General features: G+C 51.9%; 1 protein-coding gene across 1 annotated transcript in view; it reads left to right on the forward strand.

Annotated features, from left to right (window-relative positions):
• Positions 1-17,865, forward strand: part of TMPRSS9 (transmembrane serine protease 9) — a 56,346-nt gene that overhangs the window by 36,366 nt on the left and 2,115 nt on the right. The window contains exons 7-15 of the mRNA XM_043466081.1: positions 1,348-1,461; positions 3,196-3,367; positions 7,973-8,247; positions 9,825-9,961; positions 10,727-11,045; positions 12,005-12,176; positions 12,643-12,914; positions 13,462-13,598; positions 15,770-16,163. Coding sequence (XP_043322016.1) covers positions 1,348-1,461; positions 3,196-3,367; positions 7,973-8,247; positions 9,825-9,961; positions 10,727-11,045; positions 12,005-12,176; positions 12,643-12,914; positions 13,462-13,598; positions 15,770-16,163 — 1,992 coding nt within the window. The remainder of the gene's footprint in view (positions 1-1,347; positions 1,462-3,195; positions 3,368-7,972; positions 8,248-9,824; positions 9,962-10,726; positions 11,046-12,004; positions 12,177-12,642; positions 12,915-13,461; positions 13,599-15,769; positions 16,164-17,865) is intronic.

The raw sequence follows: 17,865 nt of genomic DNA on the forward strand, positions 1-17,865 counted from the left end.
CTTTTTTTTTTTTTGCTGACTGTATAGAGCTTCTCCATCTTTGGCTGCAAAGAATATAATCAACCTGATTTCAGTATTGACCATCTGGTGATGTCCATGTGTGGAATCATCTGTTGTGTTGTTGGAAGAGATGTTTTCTATGATCAGTGCATTCTCTTGGCAAAACTCTGTTAGCCTTTGTCCTGCTTATAAATCAACTATACTTCAGTTTTAAAAAATCAAGTATGTTTTTTTCAGCTCCTTGCCCTCTGCCCAATTTTCTCCCGTTTGCAAACACCAAGAGAGGTTTCCCAAAGCTTCTTGAAGGTACACAAGGGAAATCCCTCAAACACAGTAAATGCTAGTTTTGTGCACCAGCCTTTTGTGGGGGGAGATGGAGTCCTAGTCCTGTGTGAGCAAAGGATTTAAAAAATGAGGCACTTTTAATTGTTCAGAGCTAAGCATAGTTAGAAGCAGGCTTTATTTTTTTTTTAAGTGATTTAATGTTGTTAAAAGAAAAGACAGAAAGCAAACAATTTTTGCGGGGGGAAAGAGTATGGACCACCTAGAATTTCATTGCTTTAAATATTTTGATGAGTCTCCTCCCAGCTGGCTCACAACATGTGTTATCACACAATGTCTACCTCTTTGTGACCTCATGGGCTGTACCCCATCAATCTCCTTTGTCCACGGGATCTTGCAGGCAAGAATACCCGAGTGGGTTGCCGTTTCCTTCTCCAGGGGATCTTCCTGTCCCAGGGATCGAACCCGTGTCTTTTGTGTCTCCTGCATTGGCAGGTGGATTCTTTTACACTTATCTAGCTTTACATCAATGGTTCCCAACTAGGGGTGATCCTGCCCCCAGGGGACACTTGATGATGTCTGGGAACATTTGTAGTCATGATGACTGGGGGGCTCCTGGCATCCAGAGGTGGTGGGCTGGCGATGCTGCTCTCCACCCCACGGTGCCCAGGATGGCCCCCCACCCTGCAGACAATGACCAACCCTAAATGTGAACCTACACTTCAGTGACAAATTTTATGTTATATGTACTCTACTACAATTTAAAAAATTAATTTCACCTATGTCTTTTTTTAAAAAATGGATGGTAGAAATGTAAAAGTACGCACATGGGACACGTATTGCTTGGGTTTCACAGCTCTGGCCCAAGCACTGACTGGCATTCTTGTTGTTATGTGTCTGTACTAACTCTAGTTAGTACAGAGAAGATTATTTCAGAAAGACTCAGTGACAAGAAAGCAGAGAAGTGGTTTTTCCTGCTCTTGAGTTTCTGCCTGGAGAGAGAAATCTCTGTGCAGACAGGAGAGATGGAGTGAGGTCAAGTACCTGGTTCTTGTCTGCCCTCAGGTCGCTGTCCAGGGACTGCCTTTTCCTGCGGGAACAGCCAGTGTGTGACCAAGCTGAACCCAGAGTGTGATGACACAGCGGACTGCTCCGACGGCTCCGACGAGGCCCACTGTGGTCAGTCCGCCTGTCTGACCTGGCCCACAGGTCACATTCCTTTTCCAGGGTCAGCTGCTGGCTCTGCTCTCTGGCCCACTGTGCCCATCTCATGCAGACATGTGGGTCCGGCATTCACTGGAGCTGGGCAGAGAAAGGGAGGGAGCACCTGTGATATGACAAGAAACATGAGCAGGAAGCAGAGAAGGGAGAGCTTGAGGTGGTTGGTGAGGAGGGAAGATATCAGGCTGGTAAGAGCTCCTGGTCAAACTGTGGGAAGCCTCGAATACCAGGAACTGGAGGTCTGTCCTATACATAGTGGGGAGTCACTAAAAGGATCTGAGCAAGGGAAAATTACAGTTGAAATGTTGTAAGAGTAGTCAACATTTTTCTAACAATGCTAGCCCATGCAATAAGGCAAGAACAGTGGTATAAGTATTGGAAAGGAAGAGGGGAAACTATCAAAATTTGCAGTAGATATGATTATCTAAATGAATCAATAAATTGACTGAAAGGAGACTGGAAAAATAAGACAGTTCAACAATGAGGGGGAGATAAATACTAGCACATAAAAAAGTTATTGCTTTTCTTTATACAAGTAATAACAGGTTAGAAGATGTAATGGAAAAAATCTCACTGTTGATCAATGTGCTCAGTCACTCAGTTGTGTTCGATTTTTTTGTGACCCCATGGACTGTAGCCTGCCAGGCTCCTCTGTCCATGGGGTTTCCCAGGCAAGAATACCGGAGTAGGTAGCTGTTTCCTCCTCCAGGGGATCTTCCTGACCCAGGGATTGAACCTGCATCTCTCATATCTCCTGCATTGGCAGGAAGATTCTTTCCCACTGCGCCACCTGATCAACAGCAACGCAAAATAAACATGATGCGTCATGTCTATATTAACAATTAAATAGAATTAGAAAATGTTGCCGAAGGACATAAAAGGAGACTAAGTAAACAGAGATATGGCATCCTATGAAAAGATGGACATATAAAGACTTTGAAACTTTCAAAATACATGGTGAGGAACACATTCATAGTGTCTAGTGCCTGGACGTGGAGGATAATATAGAGGTTGATTGAAATTGGCAGGTGTGGTCAGGAGTCCCCACGACCCCCTCAGACTCAGTGATTCACTGGAAGTACGCATAGGACTTGGTAAAGCTGCTGTATGCATGGTTATAGCTTCTTACAGTGAAAGGATACAGCTGAAAGTCAGCAGAGAAAAAGGTGCAGAGTCCAGGAGAGACAAAGCTCAAGCAAGCTTCCATTTAGCCTCTTCCAGTGGAGTCAGGTGGACAGTGCTTAACCAGTTTGCCCAGAAGCATGTGTGACATCACACACAAAGTATTTCCAACCCGGGGGAGCTCACCCAAGTCTTGGTGTCCAGGGTTTTGCGTTAGGGGGTTGGTCACATAGGTACGTAGCACTCATATAGCTGAGTTTAGTGTACGATTGTCTTGGATCTGCAAAACAAAGGACCTCAGGCTGAGTGGATGAGACAGCAGAAATTTACTCTCTCCCCACTCTGGAGGCTAGAAGGCTGAGATCAAGGAGTCGGCAGGGTCAGTTCCTTCTGAGGCCGTGAGGGAGAATCTGTTCCATGTGGTCTCCCAGAATCCGGTGGTTTGCTGGTTCAGATCTTTGACGTCTGAACGTGGGGACCGTGGGGATGAGAGGCTGGAGACAGACGTGCCAGGAGTGTAGCTGCAGTCCTGCCTTCTGGGGGTCCTGGTCGGTGATCTCTGTCTTGCAGACTGTGGCTTGCAGCCTGGCTGGAAGACAGCTGGCAGGATTGTGGGTGGTGTGGAAGCGTCCCCAGGGGAGTTCCCTTGGCAAGTCAGCCTCCGTGAAAACAACGAACACTTCTGTGGGGCTGCCATCATCAGCGCCAGGTGGCTGGTGTCTGCTGCCCACTGCTTCAACGAGTGAGTCCACATCCCTGCGGGCTCAGAGCCCACCCTGCACCTGTATCCCATCTTCCTTCCACTCTGGGGACTCCACTACCCTGGGAGTGTCCTTGGAACTCTCTGTTTTCTTTCCTTCTCTTTTCTTTTTGTTAAATCTGAATGTATTTTAGTTGTGGCAAAATATACATAATACAAATTTACCAAGTAACACAAATATACATACACAAATATACAAAAATATACATAACACAAATTTTCAAGTGTATAGCTCAGTGGCATTAAGTACATTCACATTGTCTGTCATGTAATCATCCCCACCATCCATTTCTGAAACTTTTTCATCTTCCCAAATTGAAACTCTGTCCCTTTAAACACTAACTCAGGGACTTCCCTGGTGGTCCAGTGGTTAAGACTCCACGCTTCCAACGCAGGGGGCACTCAGGTTCAATCTCTGGTCAGGGAACTAGGATCCAGCAGGCCAAGTGGCCAAAAAATAAGAACAAACCAAAAACAACAAAAAACATCCATACTGACTCTCCATCCCCTCCCCCAGTCCCTGGCCCTGCCATCTACCTCCTGTCTCTGTGGATCTGACTCCTCTAGGACCCCCTGTGAGTGGGATCAGACAGTGTTTGTTCTTCTGTGTCTGGGTTCTCTCATTGAGCATCATGTCCTCAAGGTTTATCCAGGTTGTAGCAGGTGTCAGTTATTTCCTTTTTATGGTTAAATAATATTCCAGCATGTTGTTGGACATGTCTGTTCATTTATCCATCGATGGACACTTGGGGTTTTCCTGCCTTTTGGCTGTTGTGAATAATGCTGCTACAAACGTGGGTATGAGAGTATCTGAGTCACTACTTTCAGTTCCTTTGGGTATAAACCCAGAGGTAGGATTGCAGGGTCATATGGTGGTTCTATGTTTACTCCTTTGAGGAGCCACCATCCTGTTCTCCACAGCGGCTGCACTGTTTTCCATCCCCACTAGCCGTGTGCAAGGGTTCCAAGTGTTCCACATCCTTGAGAAGTTCCTTTAACATTTGTTGTAAAACCGGGTGACTCTGTGGGTGGTCTGGTGGGCTTGCTTGGCCACCGGGCACTGTCTTGTGTGGGTGCTGCAGGCTGCTGTTTAGTGGGTCCTGGTCACGAGCTATGTAGTTGTGGGATCCTAGGGGGCCCGGGGCTAATGCTGACTGCTGACTGGCAGGTGGAATCCGGATCTTGAAGACTGAAGTGGGGTTGTTGCCCACCCACTGGCAGGTGAAGCCAGGTCCTGGGGTTGGTACCAGCCTACTGGCAGAGAGAGCTGGCTCCTGGAGTCTGGCTGCAGGGCCCAGGGACCCAGAGCTGGTGTCAGATCATTGTTGGGGGTGGGGCAAGGGGGCTGGTTCCATACACAGTCAGGTATGGGTTCTGGAGTGTCCCGGAGGTTGCACTGGCTTGCTCGTGGGCAGGGCTTGGGCCTGGTCCGAGGGCAGGGTCTGGCATGCCTTGTGGGTCGTGGTCTCCTTGCATCTGCTGTCTGCCACCTAAGGGCTTTCCCAGGGGCTCAGTGGTAAAGAATCTGCCTACAGTGCAGGAGCCACAGGGGATGCGGGTTTGATCCCTGGGTCAGGAAGATCCCCTGGAGGAGGGCATGGCGACCCACCTCAGTATTCTTGCTGGGACACCGCATGGACAGAGGAGCATGGTGGGCTACAGTGCATGGGGTTGGACACGACTGGAGCAACTTGGCGCTCATGGGATCAGCCCCTAGTGGGTGAGGCTGGTCTAGCAGGTTTTCTGTAGGTCTTGGTCCTCTGGTGGGCAGGGCTGTGTCTAGGGGTGGCTATGGGGTTGGGGATGGGGAGGTCTTGAGGCAGCCTGTCTGCCGACGGGTGGGCTGTGTCCCCCCTGCTCGGGTAGCTGCTTGGCTTTGGGTGTCCCACCACCTGGCACCTTCGGGCCATTGGGCGGGGCCAGGTCTTGGGGCAAAAAGCCAAGGTGGCTTCACCAACATCAGTGTTCACATGGCTGGATGTTCCCCAGTATGCCCCTCACTGGTGTCTATGCCCCCAGGGTGACCCCACAGCTGCCACCCCTACCTCCCCAGGAGACCCTCGGAGTCCAGCAGGCAGGTCTGGCCCAGGCTTCTATCGAATTACAGCTTCTGCCCTGGGTCCCAGTGCATTGGGGTTCTCTGTGAGCCCTTTAAGAATGAAGCCTCCATCTCCCCCATCCTGTGAGGGCTCCTGCAGTTAGGCTCCACCAGCCTCCAAAGACAGAAGCTCTGGGGACTCCTCTTAAAAAAGTGCTGGACCCCCAGACCAGGGGGCCTGATGTGGACTCTTGGAGAGGAACCTCTGCAAAGCAGTTGTTCTCTAGCTCCTAGGCCGCCCACCTGGGGACGGGATGTGACTGTTTTGTGAAGCTGCGTCTCCTTCTCGTCCCGCTGTGTTTCCTTCTGTGCCTTTAGATGTAGGACCTCTTTGCTGGCAGGTTCCAGTCTTTTCTGTCGATGGCTGTTCTGCAGAGAGTTGTCATTTGGGTGTGCTCCTGAGAGGAGATGAGCTCAGGGTCTCTGCTGTGTCATATTGGCGGAGCTCCCCATTTCTCCACATCCTTGCCATTACTTGTTACTTTGTTTGCTTGTTTTGTTTTTTATTAATTTATGTTTTTTGGCCACTTGGCATGCAGGATCTTAGTTCCCCAGCCAGGGACCGAACCCATGTCCCCTGCTTTGTGCAGAGTCCTAACCACTGAACTACAAGGGAAGTCCCTGTTTGTTTCATAATGGCCATCCTCGTGGCTGTGAAGTGGTGTCTTATTGTGGTTTTTTTTTTAATTCAGTTCAGTTCAGTTGCTCAGTCGTGTCCAACTCTTTGTGACTCCATGAACCGCAGCATGCCAGGCCTCCCTGTCCATCACCAACTCCCGGAGTCTACTCAAACCCATGTCCATTGAGTCGGTGATGCCATCCAACCATCTCCTCCTCTGTCGTCCCCTTCTCCTCCTGCCCTCAATCTTTCCCAGCATCAGGGTCTTTTCCAATGAGTCAGCTCTTCGCATCAGGTGTCCAAAGTATTGGAGTTTCAGCTTCAACATCAGTCCTTCCAATGAAAATATTAATTTTTTAAATTAATTTGTTTTAAATTGGAAGATAATTGCTTTACACTGTTGTGTTGGTTTCTGCCATACATCAGCATGAATCAGCCAGCCACAGGCATACTTATATCCCCTCCTTCTTGAACCTTCCTCTCACCTCTCACCGGGGTTTTGATGTGCGTTTCCCTAATGATCAGTGATGCTGAGCAGTGCTTGTCGGCCATTTGTGTATCTTCTTCCGAGTAATGTCTGTTGAGGTTCTTTGCCCAGTTTTGAATTGGGTCGTTTCTGGTTGTTGTTGAAGATGGTCAGAATCTTTAACAACCCGAGCAGCCAATCAGAACGGAGCTGGCCAAAGGTAGGAGAAGGTTCTGGAAGGCACTGGCTGTGCCAGCCATCGCTACTTGTTTCCATCTGCAGAGTCCTTCGGGAGAGGGCAGGGCAACAGGCAACATGGACTTCCCTGGGAAACCACTGCCTGAGAATTGCCCCGGGGGCAGGGGGTCGCTAATTCCCAGGGTAACCTGGTTTCGGTCCCGGGAAGACTGGGGGAAACAGGTCACATAAGCAATGACACTCAGGGCAAGAAGAGTTGTTTTCTTTTTATTGTTTTAAATTACATTCCTCTCAGCATTTTACTATGAAACTATTTCAATAGAAAAGATGGACAAATAGTACAAGTACCATGTGCCTGTATAGTAAGTCCCCTACATACAAATGAGTTCCGTTTTGAGAGCGCGTTCTTTAGTCCAATGAGTAAGTCCAACAAAGTCAGCCTAGGTACCCAGCTAATACAGTCGGTTATATGCTACTGTACTCTAATAGGTTTATAGGTCAATTCACACAAATAATACATAAAAAGCAAACACAAAGCATAAAGAAAACATTTTTAATCTTACAGTACAGTCCCTTGAAAAGTACAATAGCTGACATACAGGGGCATGTTCACACCTTTGAAAGTTCCCAGCTTGAAGATTTTTATGTACCTGATTTACTGTACCTGATTTCAAAAGTTGTTACTATTTCACCATATTCTCTTTTTCTCTCACTCTCTCCATCTGGCTGTATCTATAATCTATATCCCCCACACCACTTCATACATATATATCCTTGCCAAACAGTTTGAAATTAAGTAGAAAACATCATAATGCATCACCTCTGAGGCACCCTAGCACATCTGCACAACTGAAGCACAGTCTCAAATACACATATACCATTACACCTGAGAAAATTTAAGTGGCTACACAGTATCATCTGGTGCCCAGTCCGTGTTCAGTGCCTCACCCTCCTCACCCTAATCCCGGCCCTGTGGATCCTGTCTTTGTTTAAAATGCTGATAATTCATGCACTGTGTTTTAATTTTTGTGCATTCGTTCTGATTTTTGCCAATGTTGCATGGAAAACACTCCCATCAGTTTACATGGCTGAGTCTGGGGGCACCTGCCTCCTGGTAAGTGCCCCGCGCCCCCTCCCCACCCTTCCCACCCCCGCCCCGGCTCCAGCCTTGGTGGGCCTCTGAGCCGGGGTCTGTCTGCCCCGCAGATTCCAGGACTCCCCGGAGTGGGTGGCTTACGTGGGCACCACCTACCTCAGCGGCTCAGAGGCCAGCACGGTGCGGGCCCGCGTGGCCCGGATCATCACACACCCATCCTACAACTCAGACACAGCTGACTTCGACGTGGCGGTGTTGGAGCTGGGCGGACCCCTGCCCTTCAGCCGGCACGTGCAGCCCGTGTGCCTGCCAGCTGCCTCGCACGTCTTCCCACCGAGGAAGAAGTGCCTCATCTCAGGCTGGGGCTACCTCAAGGAGGACTTCCGTAAGCACCCGCTCCCGCAGCTAGGCTGCCAGCACAGCACGACCAAGCAAACCTCACACGGTCTGGTCTGGTTAGCCACGGGTTCTGTATTTGCAAATTCGACCACTTGCGAAAATGCATTTGTCCCCCCAGGTGGACACTCGTAGGGGACTGTGGTCATCCACAATGTGCGGAATCTGTTCCCAGTGAGGTGGGGGAGCTTGGTGATGCCCTGCCTTCTTGGCTGTGCTCAGACTGGAAACTGGTGTCCTTTTTCTGGTCTATTCACCACCACGTTTTTTTTTTTTTTCGTGCTTTCTGTGGCAAGTTTGACAAAATCTAAATAGGCCCCAAGCATAGAGCTGACGTGCTGACTAGGGTCCTAAGCGCAGGAGGGCTGGAATATGTCTCATAGGGAAGAAATCTCTGTATTCGATGAGCTTTGTTCAGGTGAGGGTTATAGCGCTATGGACTGTGAGCTCCCTATTAGTGAATCAACAACACAGGATAAGTGAGGTGTCTCTAAACAGAAACACAGGAACTGTTGTGAGGTTACGTGTGGATTGGCTGTGACCAGAGTCTCAGGGGAGCCTGGCCCTGGGAGGGTAGGGCAGGTTCACTATCAGTGTAGGGGTAACTATGTCAGATCAACTGTGATTGATGGTGAGAGGTGCTAGGAAGGAAACAAGAAAAAGAAGTTGGGGTCGGGGACATCTTTAGGAAAGGGCCTGAGATGGTGGCGCCTAATATAAGACCAGGCATCCGTATTCCAGGGGTTGGGCAGCAGGCCATTCAGAGAGAGACCCCTGCCCACAGAGAGCCCCCAGTCCAGGCTGGCACTGCCTGATAGAACTTCTGTCGGTGGCAGACACCTGCCATGTCTGTGCCATCCACTAAGGGAGTCAGCAGCCCCGTGACCCGGGCTGGTGTGACTGAGATACTGAATTCTATGTTTCATTTCATCGTGATGAGCTTCAGTCTGCATTTAAATAGCCTTACATGGCCAGTGGCTATTGTGTTGGACAGCACAATTTCAGGGGCAGTAGATAGTAAACAAGAAAAGTGACAGATGGTGACGTACCAAGTGGAGAAAAATCAGGCAGGGATGCAGGGGCAGGGGGCTGCAATTTAAAATAGGAGATGAAAGGAAGAAGGCAGACAGATTTCACAGGGACAAACCTTGTAGCCAGCTGGAATGGCATGTGCAAAGGGCCTGGGGTAGCCAGGATAGGTGGTCCAGGCTTGGGCATTCAAGTTCAGCTGGGGGTAGGGAAATGCCCTGGAGGGTTTGAGGGAAGGCTACCTAATCTGATTTAATCTTTAGTCAAGATGGGGCTAATGCCAGGCTAAGAAAAGTTTCCAGCAGGGAAGTGGGGGCTCAGGGTGGGTAGGTTTGGGGAGGGGAGGGAGGAGCCTAGTCTTGAGATGTCTTGAGATGTCCCAGGTTGGGAGGGTAGTCAGTGGGCACTGGTGGGCCTGGCTCCTTTCTGAGCTGGGGCTGCAGCAGGTCCACTGCATGGGGTGGGAGAAACTGAAGTTCAGGCTCCTGTCTCGGGGGTACGGGGTGCTCCCCCCTCATCTCTCCCTGTCCCGAGCAGTGGTCAAGCCAGAAATGCTGCAGAAGGCCACTGTGGAGCTGTTGGACCAGGCCCTGTGCACTAGCCTCTACGGCCACTCACTCACCGACAGGATGGTGTGTGCTGGCTACCTGGATGGGAAGGTGGATTCCTGCCAGGTGAGCCCAGCACCTGGGAAAGGGGCCGGGGGCCCCAGGGGACGCCACACCAGTCCCTGAGGTCCTGGGAACAGCCCCCCCCCCCATCCTCCCACCCGAGGCACCCCTCTCCCAGAAGTGGCGGGGTCTTCTGTCTCTGGTCCACCACCAAGACCCTCTGCTGGGTTGGTCACATGGCTATGGGTTTCCTTTTTAGTTTGTTTCTTTGCTGTCCTTTCTAAGGCCTGGTGGGTGGGGAGAGGCTGCTAATGTGCTCTGGCTGCCACGTGAGAGTCGGAAACGGGAGAAAACATTGGGAAATAGCAGGAGAGAGCTTGTGTTTAAGGACATTAAGAGTGCACGGTGAGCTGGGTGTGAGGAGGAGGCAAAGGAAAGCAAGACAGGATGAATGAGGGCAGACCGGGCACTTCAGGAGGATGCCGTGGCTGCCCAGATGACTGGAGGTTCCTAAGCCACTGGTGACATTATCCAGGATCTATGGGGCTAAGGAGAGGAGGGGATGTTGTTTATCCGGGATGGGTTTTTAACTGCCAGTGGTAGAACTAAAAGAGGTCTTAGAGATCCGGAGTCCGAGTGTCCTGTTGTATTTTTAGAGGAGGAGACTGAGGTTCTGAGATGTGAGTTATCAGCCATGTGTGCCCCGTGGGCTCGTGGGGAAACGCACCCTGCAACCAGGGCTCCCCCTATGACCTGTCACTCTGGATCTGGGGCCAGATGTGGCCGGGGAGCCCCAACCCCTCCTGAGGGTGTGCCTCTGTCTCCCAGGGTGACTCGGGGGGCCCCCTGGTCTGCGAGGAGCCCTCTGGTAGGTTCTTCCTGGCCGGCATCGTGAGCTGGGGAATCGGCTGTGCGGAAGCCCGGCGTCCAGGGGTCTATGCCCGAGTGACCAGTCTGCGGGACTGGATCCTGGAGACCATCGCCGCTGCAAGCAAGCCTCCAGCCCCCACAGTGGCTCTCGTTTCCACCACTCTCAGCACTGCCTGGCCCACCAGCCCCAAGAGCCTGGTGACTGACACCCTCACCAAACCCACACTGGCCACCAGCACTGTGCCTCTCAACTTGGCCACCACTTCTAAGCCACAAGGTACTTTCTGGGGAGACAGCAGCAGTGTGTGTCTGCTCTGCACAGGGTCGGATGGATTTGGTACTGGCTCTCTGAAGCACTCTGGGGAAGAGATGGGTGATTGATTAGTGATGTCTGTCAAGTGCATGGACAAAGGCATGTGGTCCACCTTCACATTTACTGCCTGATTCCCTGGTAGCTCAGTGGTAAAGAATCCGCCTGCAATACAGGAGACCTGGGTTCAATCCCTGGGTAAGGAAGTTCCCCTGGAGAAGGAAATGGCAACCCACTCCAGTATTCTTGCCTGGAGAATCCCATGGACAGAGGAGCCTGGTGGGCTACAGTCCATGGGGTTGCAGAGTCAGATGTGACTGAGCATCAGCAAAACTCAGGCCATCCAGAAGGGTATATGCAGAATATCCTGAAGGTTCAGCAGGGAGCCAGTGACCAATGTGGCGGGGGAGGGCAGAGTCAGAGAGAAGCTGAGTTGAGGCTATCACAGACATGGCACCCATAGGCAGCATATGCACTGTCCGCCTGTCTTGACCATGTGGTTTCTGAGGACCCACGTCCAGGATCCCACTGCCCCATCTGATGCTGACCCCTCTTTATAGTCCCACAGACCTGCAAGTCTGGGAACCAATCCAAACTCTGCCTCATTTAAATGCTGCCTGCACCTGCCCTGCCCCCAGCCCCTTAATAACCATCTCTGTCCATTGAGCCCCCTGGGTTGTGCTGTAGGGGCTGCAGGTCTGTGTCTGCTGCACCGAGGCTGGTGGGGCCAGGGCCCTTACGACCTTGCCTTCTCCTTTCTCACCCACGTACCCCGCTGGATGAGCACTTAGGGCTCCTTAAGTCTTGGTTTCCTCATCTGTGTGATGCGCCGCTTGCCAGACAGAGCCCCGGGGCCCCTCTGGAACCAGGGTGGTCCCGACACCAGCAGGCTGAGGTGCCTGGACCCTCCTGTCTTGTCCCTGCAGAGTGTGGGGCCAGGCCGGCGTTGGAGAAGCCCACCCGGATTGTGGGGGGGCTTGGGGCTGCCTTGGGGGAGGTGCCCTGGCAGGTCAGCCTGAAGGAGGGCTCGCGGCACTTCTGCGGAGCCACCGTGGTGGGGGACCGCTGGCTGCTGTCTGCTGCCCACTGCTTCAACCAGTAAGGCCCCCTTGACTCCCCTGATATCACCCAGCAGGTCCCCCACCATCACATCCCCACACACTTAGAGACCACTCAGGACCAAGGGCTGGTGGCGGGGGGAGGCCTTCCCTCCCCACCAGGCTCACATCCAGATGCAGATGGGGTGAGGTGGTTGGGGGGCAGCGTGAAAAAGTAGGGGGCTCTGGGGAGCAGCTTCCGGGAGGAGCTGGTCTGTAGGGGACACAGGGGCCAAGTAGTTGGGGGGACATGCCCCTCCCCTTCGCTCAAAGGCAGCAGCATTGACCTCTGATGGTCACAAAGCCATGGGGGCCTCTCACGCCTTCTTGTCCCAGAAGGAAATGAGGCCCGGGGTCAAGGGGCTCCCTGCCTTACCCTCCCTGGGGCCTGGGTCCCCCAGCTCTGCCTGGTGCCCTGGGGGCTGCAGAGGTGGGGGCGGGGAGTCTGAGCAGCCCCTCCCTGGCAGCACGAAGCTGGAGCTGGTGCGGGCCCAGCTGGGCACCGCGTCCCTGTCGGGCGTTGGCGGGAGCCCCGTGAAGGTGGGGCTCAGGCGGGTGGTGCTGCACCCCCAGTACAACCCCAGCATCCTGGACTTCGACGTGGCCGTGCTGGAGCTGGCCAAGCCTTTGGTCTTCAACAAGTACGTGCAGCCCGTCTGCCTGCCACTGGCCATCCAGAAGTTCCCTGTGGGCCGCAAGTGTGTGATCTCCGGGTGGGGCAACACGCAGGAGGGCAACGGTGAGCTCCCCATGCCCCCTGGCCTGGGGCTCTGATCCCCCTGCTTGCAGACCACTCACCTTTCCACTACCTCAGGGTTTCAAACTCCGGCCTAAGGCAGCTGCTTTTTATTAAGTTTTATTGGCACACAGCCATACCCACTCACTCATAGGTGGCCCCCTGGGGCAGCAAAAGCAGTTGAGTGGTCTCCATGGAGACTGGCCCATAAAGTGGAATGTATCTACTGTGTGGCTCTTTACGGAAAAAAGTTGGGGGACCCTTGTTATACCATGCATAGGCCCCCACCAAGAGTTAATGCCTCCTTTGAAATCTGAGTAGCCCCCCCTGCAGGGCACCCAAAGTGCTAAGGAACCCGCTTGTGGGCCGTGGTGAGGTTTGTGGGCTCTGGGGTCTACCTCTGTCTCGCTATGTGACTTTACACACGTCCCTGCGAGGACACGAGCCTCCGTGCCTCCCTCTGGGTGGGGGCGGCTGTGGTCAGAGCGAAGCCCTCACCTAACAGTGACCCTCTGTAAGTGGCCCTGGTGGGTGCCCCTTGTCTTGGCAGCCACCAAGCCTGACCTCCTGCAGCGGGCGTCCGTGGGCATCATCGACCACAAGGCGTGTAGCGCCCTCTACAACTTCTCGCTCACGGACAGGATGATCTGCGCCGGCTTCCTGGAGGGCAAGGTGGACTCCTGCCAGGTGAGTTCTGGAGGGACCCGACCGAGAGGGACCGCGACAAGTCCTGATTTTAAGGGCTGCCTAGCACATGTTAACTGAGAAAACATGGGTATGTAAATGACCACCCTGTCACACCTGACATGTGGGTGACCCGTTTTTTTTAATTTTTTTCCATTTATTTTTAGGGTGACCCGTTTTTAAGGGGAAACCAATTGGATCCAGAACATAAAAAGCTAGCTAGACCACCATGCAATCAGGGCCAGAGACACTTACAGGGAAAAGAAGTCCAGGGAACGCCCTGGCCTAAGGCTCAATCCCTGGTTAGGGAACTGAGATTCCAGAAACCACACGGTGTGGCAAAATAAATATAAAAAAATATAAAGAGAAAAAAATTCAGACCAGTGTTACTTAGAAGCATAGACACAAAAAAGCCTAATGAAAAGCAAATCCAATCCACTAGGGTATTATAAGGAAAAACATCACAACCAAGATGAGCTGATCTCCAAACGCTCGACTTCATTAATGTCATTCAATGCATTTGTACTTTGAAGAGGAGACATAGGATCACCTTCAAAATCAGAAGAAAAGCATCTGAAATATAACAGAAACCTACAGCAAACATGTAAAATCTTCATTTTATTGGCGTGTAGTTGATTTACAATGTGTTAGTTTCTGATATACAGCAAAGTGACTCAGTTATATATGCATACATTCTTTTCATATTCTTTTCCATTATAATTTCAAGATACTGAATATAGTTCCCCACACTATATAGTAAACCCTTAATCTATTTTATATATAGTCAGTTCAGTTGCTCAAGTTTGGCATCTATTAATGCCAAACTCCTAGTTTATCCCTCCCTGACCCTTTCCCCTGTGGCAACCACAAGTGCATTCTCTGTGAGTCTGTTTTTGTAAGTTTACTTGTGTCGTATTTTAGATTCCACATATAAGTGATACATGATATTCGTCTTTCTGACTTACCTCACTTGGTATGATCATCTCTGCCTCCAAGCATGTTGCTGCAAATGACATTTCGTTCTTTTTTGTGGCCGAGTAGTAGTCGACTGTATACACGTACCACATCTTTATCCAGTCCTGTCAGTGGACATTCAGGTTGCTTACGCGTCTTGGCTATTGTCAACAGTGCTGCTGTGAACTTCGGTGTGCATGTATCCTTTTCCAGTTAGACTTTTCATCTTTCCTGTATGTATGGTCCAGGAATGGGACTGCTACATCATATGGTGACCCTCATTTTTTAAGGACCCTCCCTACTGTTCAGTGGCTGCACTCATCTACAGCCTCAGCAACAGCGTAAGAGGGTTTCCTTCTCTCCACATCCTTTCCAGCATGTTGTTATCTGTAGATTTTTAAAAAATATGATGGCCATCCTGACTGGTGTGAGGTGATACCTCAATTGTTTTATTTTTTCCATTGTAGTTTTGATTTACATTTTTCTAGTAATTAGTGATGTTGGAACATCTTTTCATGTTCTTATTGGCCATTTGTCTCTTTGGGCAAATGTCTATTTAGGTGTTCTGCCCATTTTTTGATGGGGTTATCTTATAGCGCGGAGTTTGTGTATTTTGGAGATTAAGCCCTTGTCAGTTGTATCACTTGCAAATATTCTCTCCCATTCTATAGGTTTTTCATTTTATGCTTTGCTGTGCAAAAGCTTGTTATGTGTGATTAGATCCCATTTGTTTAGTTTTGCTTTTATTTTTCTTGCCTTGGGAGACTGACCTGAGAAAACATTGGTAAGATTTACGTTTTGCCTATGTTATCACGCTTCTAGGAGTTTTATGGTGTCATGCCTTACACTTAAGTCTTTAAGCCATTTTCAGTTTATTTTCGTGTAGGGAGTGAGGTTGTGTTCTAACTTCATTGATTTACATGTGGTTGTCCAGCTTTCCCAGCACCACTTGCCTCTTTTTCCCACTTTATATTATTCCTTAGGAGGGCTGTTTTTTCTTCAGGGTTTTCTGATGTTTTGTTGCCAAGGCAAAAGAGCGAGCCATCTCAGCTGAGAGGGGTGACCTGCTCCGGGTCACACAAGGTCCCGCAGCCCTGTGTGGGTGTGAGGCTGGCTCCACTGAGGAGCCGCTTCCACTTGTGGGCATGTGGGAGGGTGTGGCAGCACCTCCACAGTGAGGATGCTGGGTGCTCAGCCAGCCCTTTGTCTTTCCTATCCAGGGTGACTCCGGGGGACCCCTGGCCTGTGAGGAGACACCCGGTGTGTTTTACCTGGCTGGGATCGTGAGCTGGGGCATCGGCTGTGCGCAGGTCAAGAAGCCAGGAGTGTACACCCGCATCACCCAGCTCAAAGGCTGGATCCTGGCCACCATGTCCTCCCACTCACTCCCCATGGCCCCGCTGCCCGCCACGACGCCCACCAGCAGTCACACCACCAGGACGACGACAGGCCTTACGGTCCCGGGAGTCACGGCCAGCACACCCACTCCCCGGGCCACCAGCAGGGTGACCAGTCAACCTGCCAACAGGACCACCACCGCTGTGACCTCCACCCCAAGGGGGCAGACACCACTGCCCCCCACTCCGAAGACCACGGTGGGCGCACAGCTCCCAGGTACCCGGGGAGATGGAGTGGCGCGTGTGGGTGGCGGGTTATTGTGTCTGTCGTGGGGCTGCGTCACCGTGGCCTAGTTGGGGGCCTGAGATATTTGTCATCTCCTGGTGCTGGAAGCTGGAGTCGGAGATGGCAGTGTGGGCAGGTGGCTGCCTTCTCCCCCGTCCTCAGGCGGTCTCCCCCTGTGGGTGTCTGTGTCCTAATCCCCTATTATAAGGACCCCAGTCATACCAGTTAGGGCCCACCCTATTATTAATAACCTCATTTTACTGTAATCATTTCTGAACACAGTCCCATCCTGGGGGTCAGGACTTCCACTTAGGAATTTCAGAGGGGAGAGAAGTCACCCCATCGTGGACCCCGACCATGCAGACGCACATGTTAATGGCCAGTCCCACAGGTCCCGTTAGGGTCTAAGTGGGGACAGCTCGGCAGTTAAGTGGCTGAAGATGTCATGACAGAGAACGTGGCCTTCAGCTTGTGTCTGGGCCATTGAGTTCATTCTTATTAATCAGAAACATACAAAACTGCTGTGTTTGTGGGTCAAAAATAAAAGCACCATCAACCATAGGCAGTTTTCTATGGCAGTGTCCCAGGCTTTGGGGGAGAATGGGGCCTGTCCCCACCCCTGCCAACCCCCACATTCACAGAGCCCAGGCAGCCTGAATCCCCATAGACCTACACCCACAAAGTCAGGTTTATGGACTCACTACAAGGCAGACCACACCCCAAAGAACCATGGGGAGACTCATCAGAGAGGCCAGCGCTGTGGGGTGTGGGGAAAGAGCGGGTGCTGGGCATGCCAGAGTGAGCCCAGAGCCAAGCAGACCACGTGTGTGTGTTGAGTGTGGGGTATCTGCACCCCGTGCCTTCTGGCCCCCACTCAGGGACCACAAGGTTAAGACACAGGTGGGACGTCGAGCCCAGAGCCCCTGAGAATCAAGTCAGAGTCTCTGTGATGACTCTGGATCCAAGGGGACCTCTGCTGGCTGCAATTCCCGCCAGCTGCTCAGAGGAGGGTGTTGATACTGCAGAGCTGCAGTGTGCCCTCGGAAAAACACTGCATCCTGTTAACTCTGTGGCTGGTCTGGTCTCCAGCCTGGTGACGCTTATGAAATTTTCCAATAGCTACAGTTCTTACCGTGGGGCCGAGAGGTGGAGGGAGCCCTGGAATGGCACATTTTGTTCCATGTGGGGGTAGTGTTTTCAGGAGAGGGGTGCAGCTTCGGCCGAATTCTCCAGGCCCCTGGTCCTGGGCAAGCTCCAGATGGGGTCAGATGGGCCAAGGTGGTGGTGCTGGTGGGGAAGGAGGCAGGTGGCCCCCATCTGTCGCCACCTCCAGGTGAGGGCACAGCCCTCCTGCTCCCTGCAGTGTCTGTATCTGCGGGGGGGAACAGCTGGGTGGTGGGGACAGGATCAGATATGTAACCTGAGCGTCCTCCTCTCTTGTTCTGAGGGTGCGCCTTGTGCTGGGGGTGGGGGGGTCCACAGGATGGGGGACACCCTGGGAAGGACACTGGGTCACTGGACTCGGGTAAAGAGCCCATTGCTGGCATCCAGAAAGACAGGCAGAGCCTCCTGGGAAGCCGCTGGGTGTGCAAGGGCTTGGGAGCAGCAGGAACTGGACTCCTGGGGACTGAAGGCTGCCTGGGAGGAGTCGAGATGGGAGGGGATCCTGGCACCGAGCCCCGGCACCAAGGCT

Source organism: Cervus canadensis, chromosome 4, assembly GCF_019320065.1.
Source record: "Cervus canadensis isolate Bull #8, Minnesota chromosome 4, ASM1932006v1, whole genome shotgun sequence".
In the NCBI taxonomy this organism is placed as follows: domain Eukaryota; kingdom Metazoa; phylum Chordata; class Mammalia; order Artiodactyla; family Cervidae; genus Cervus; species Cervus canadensis.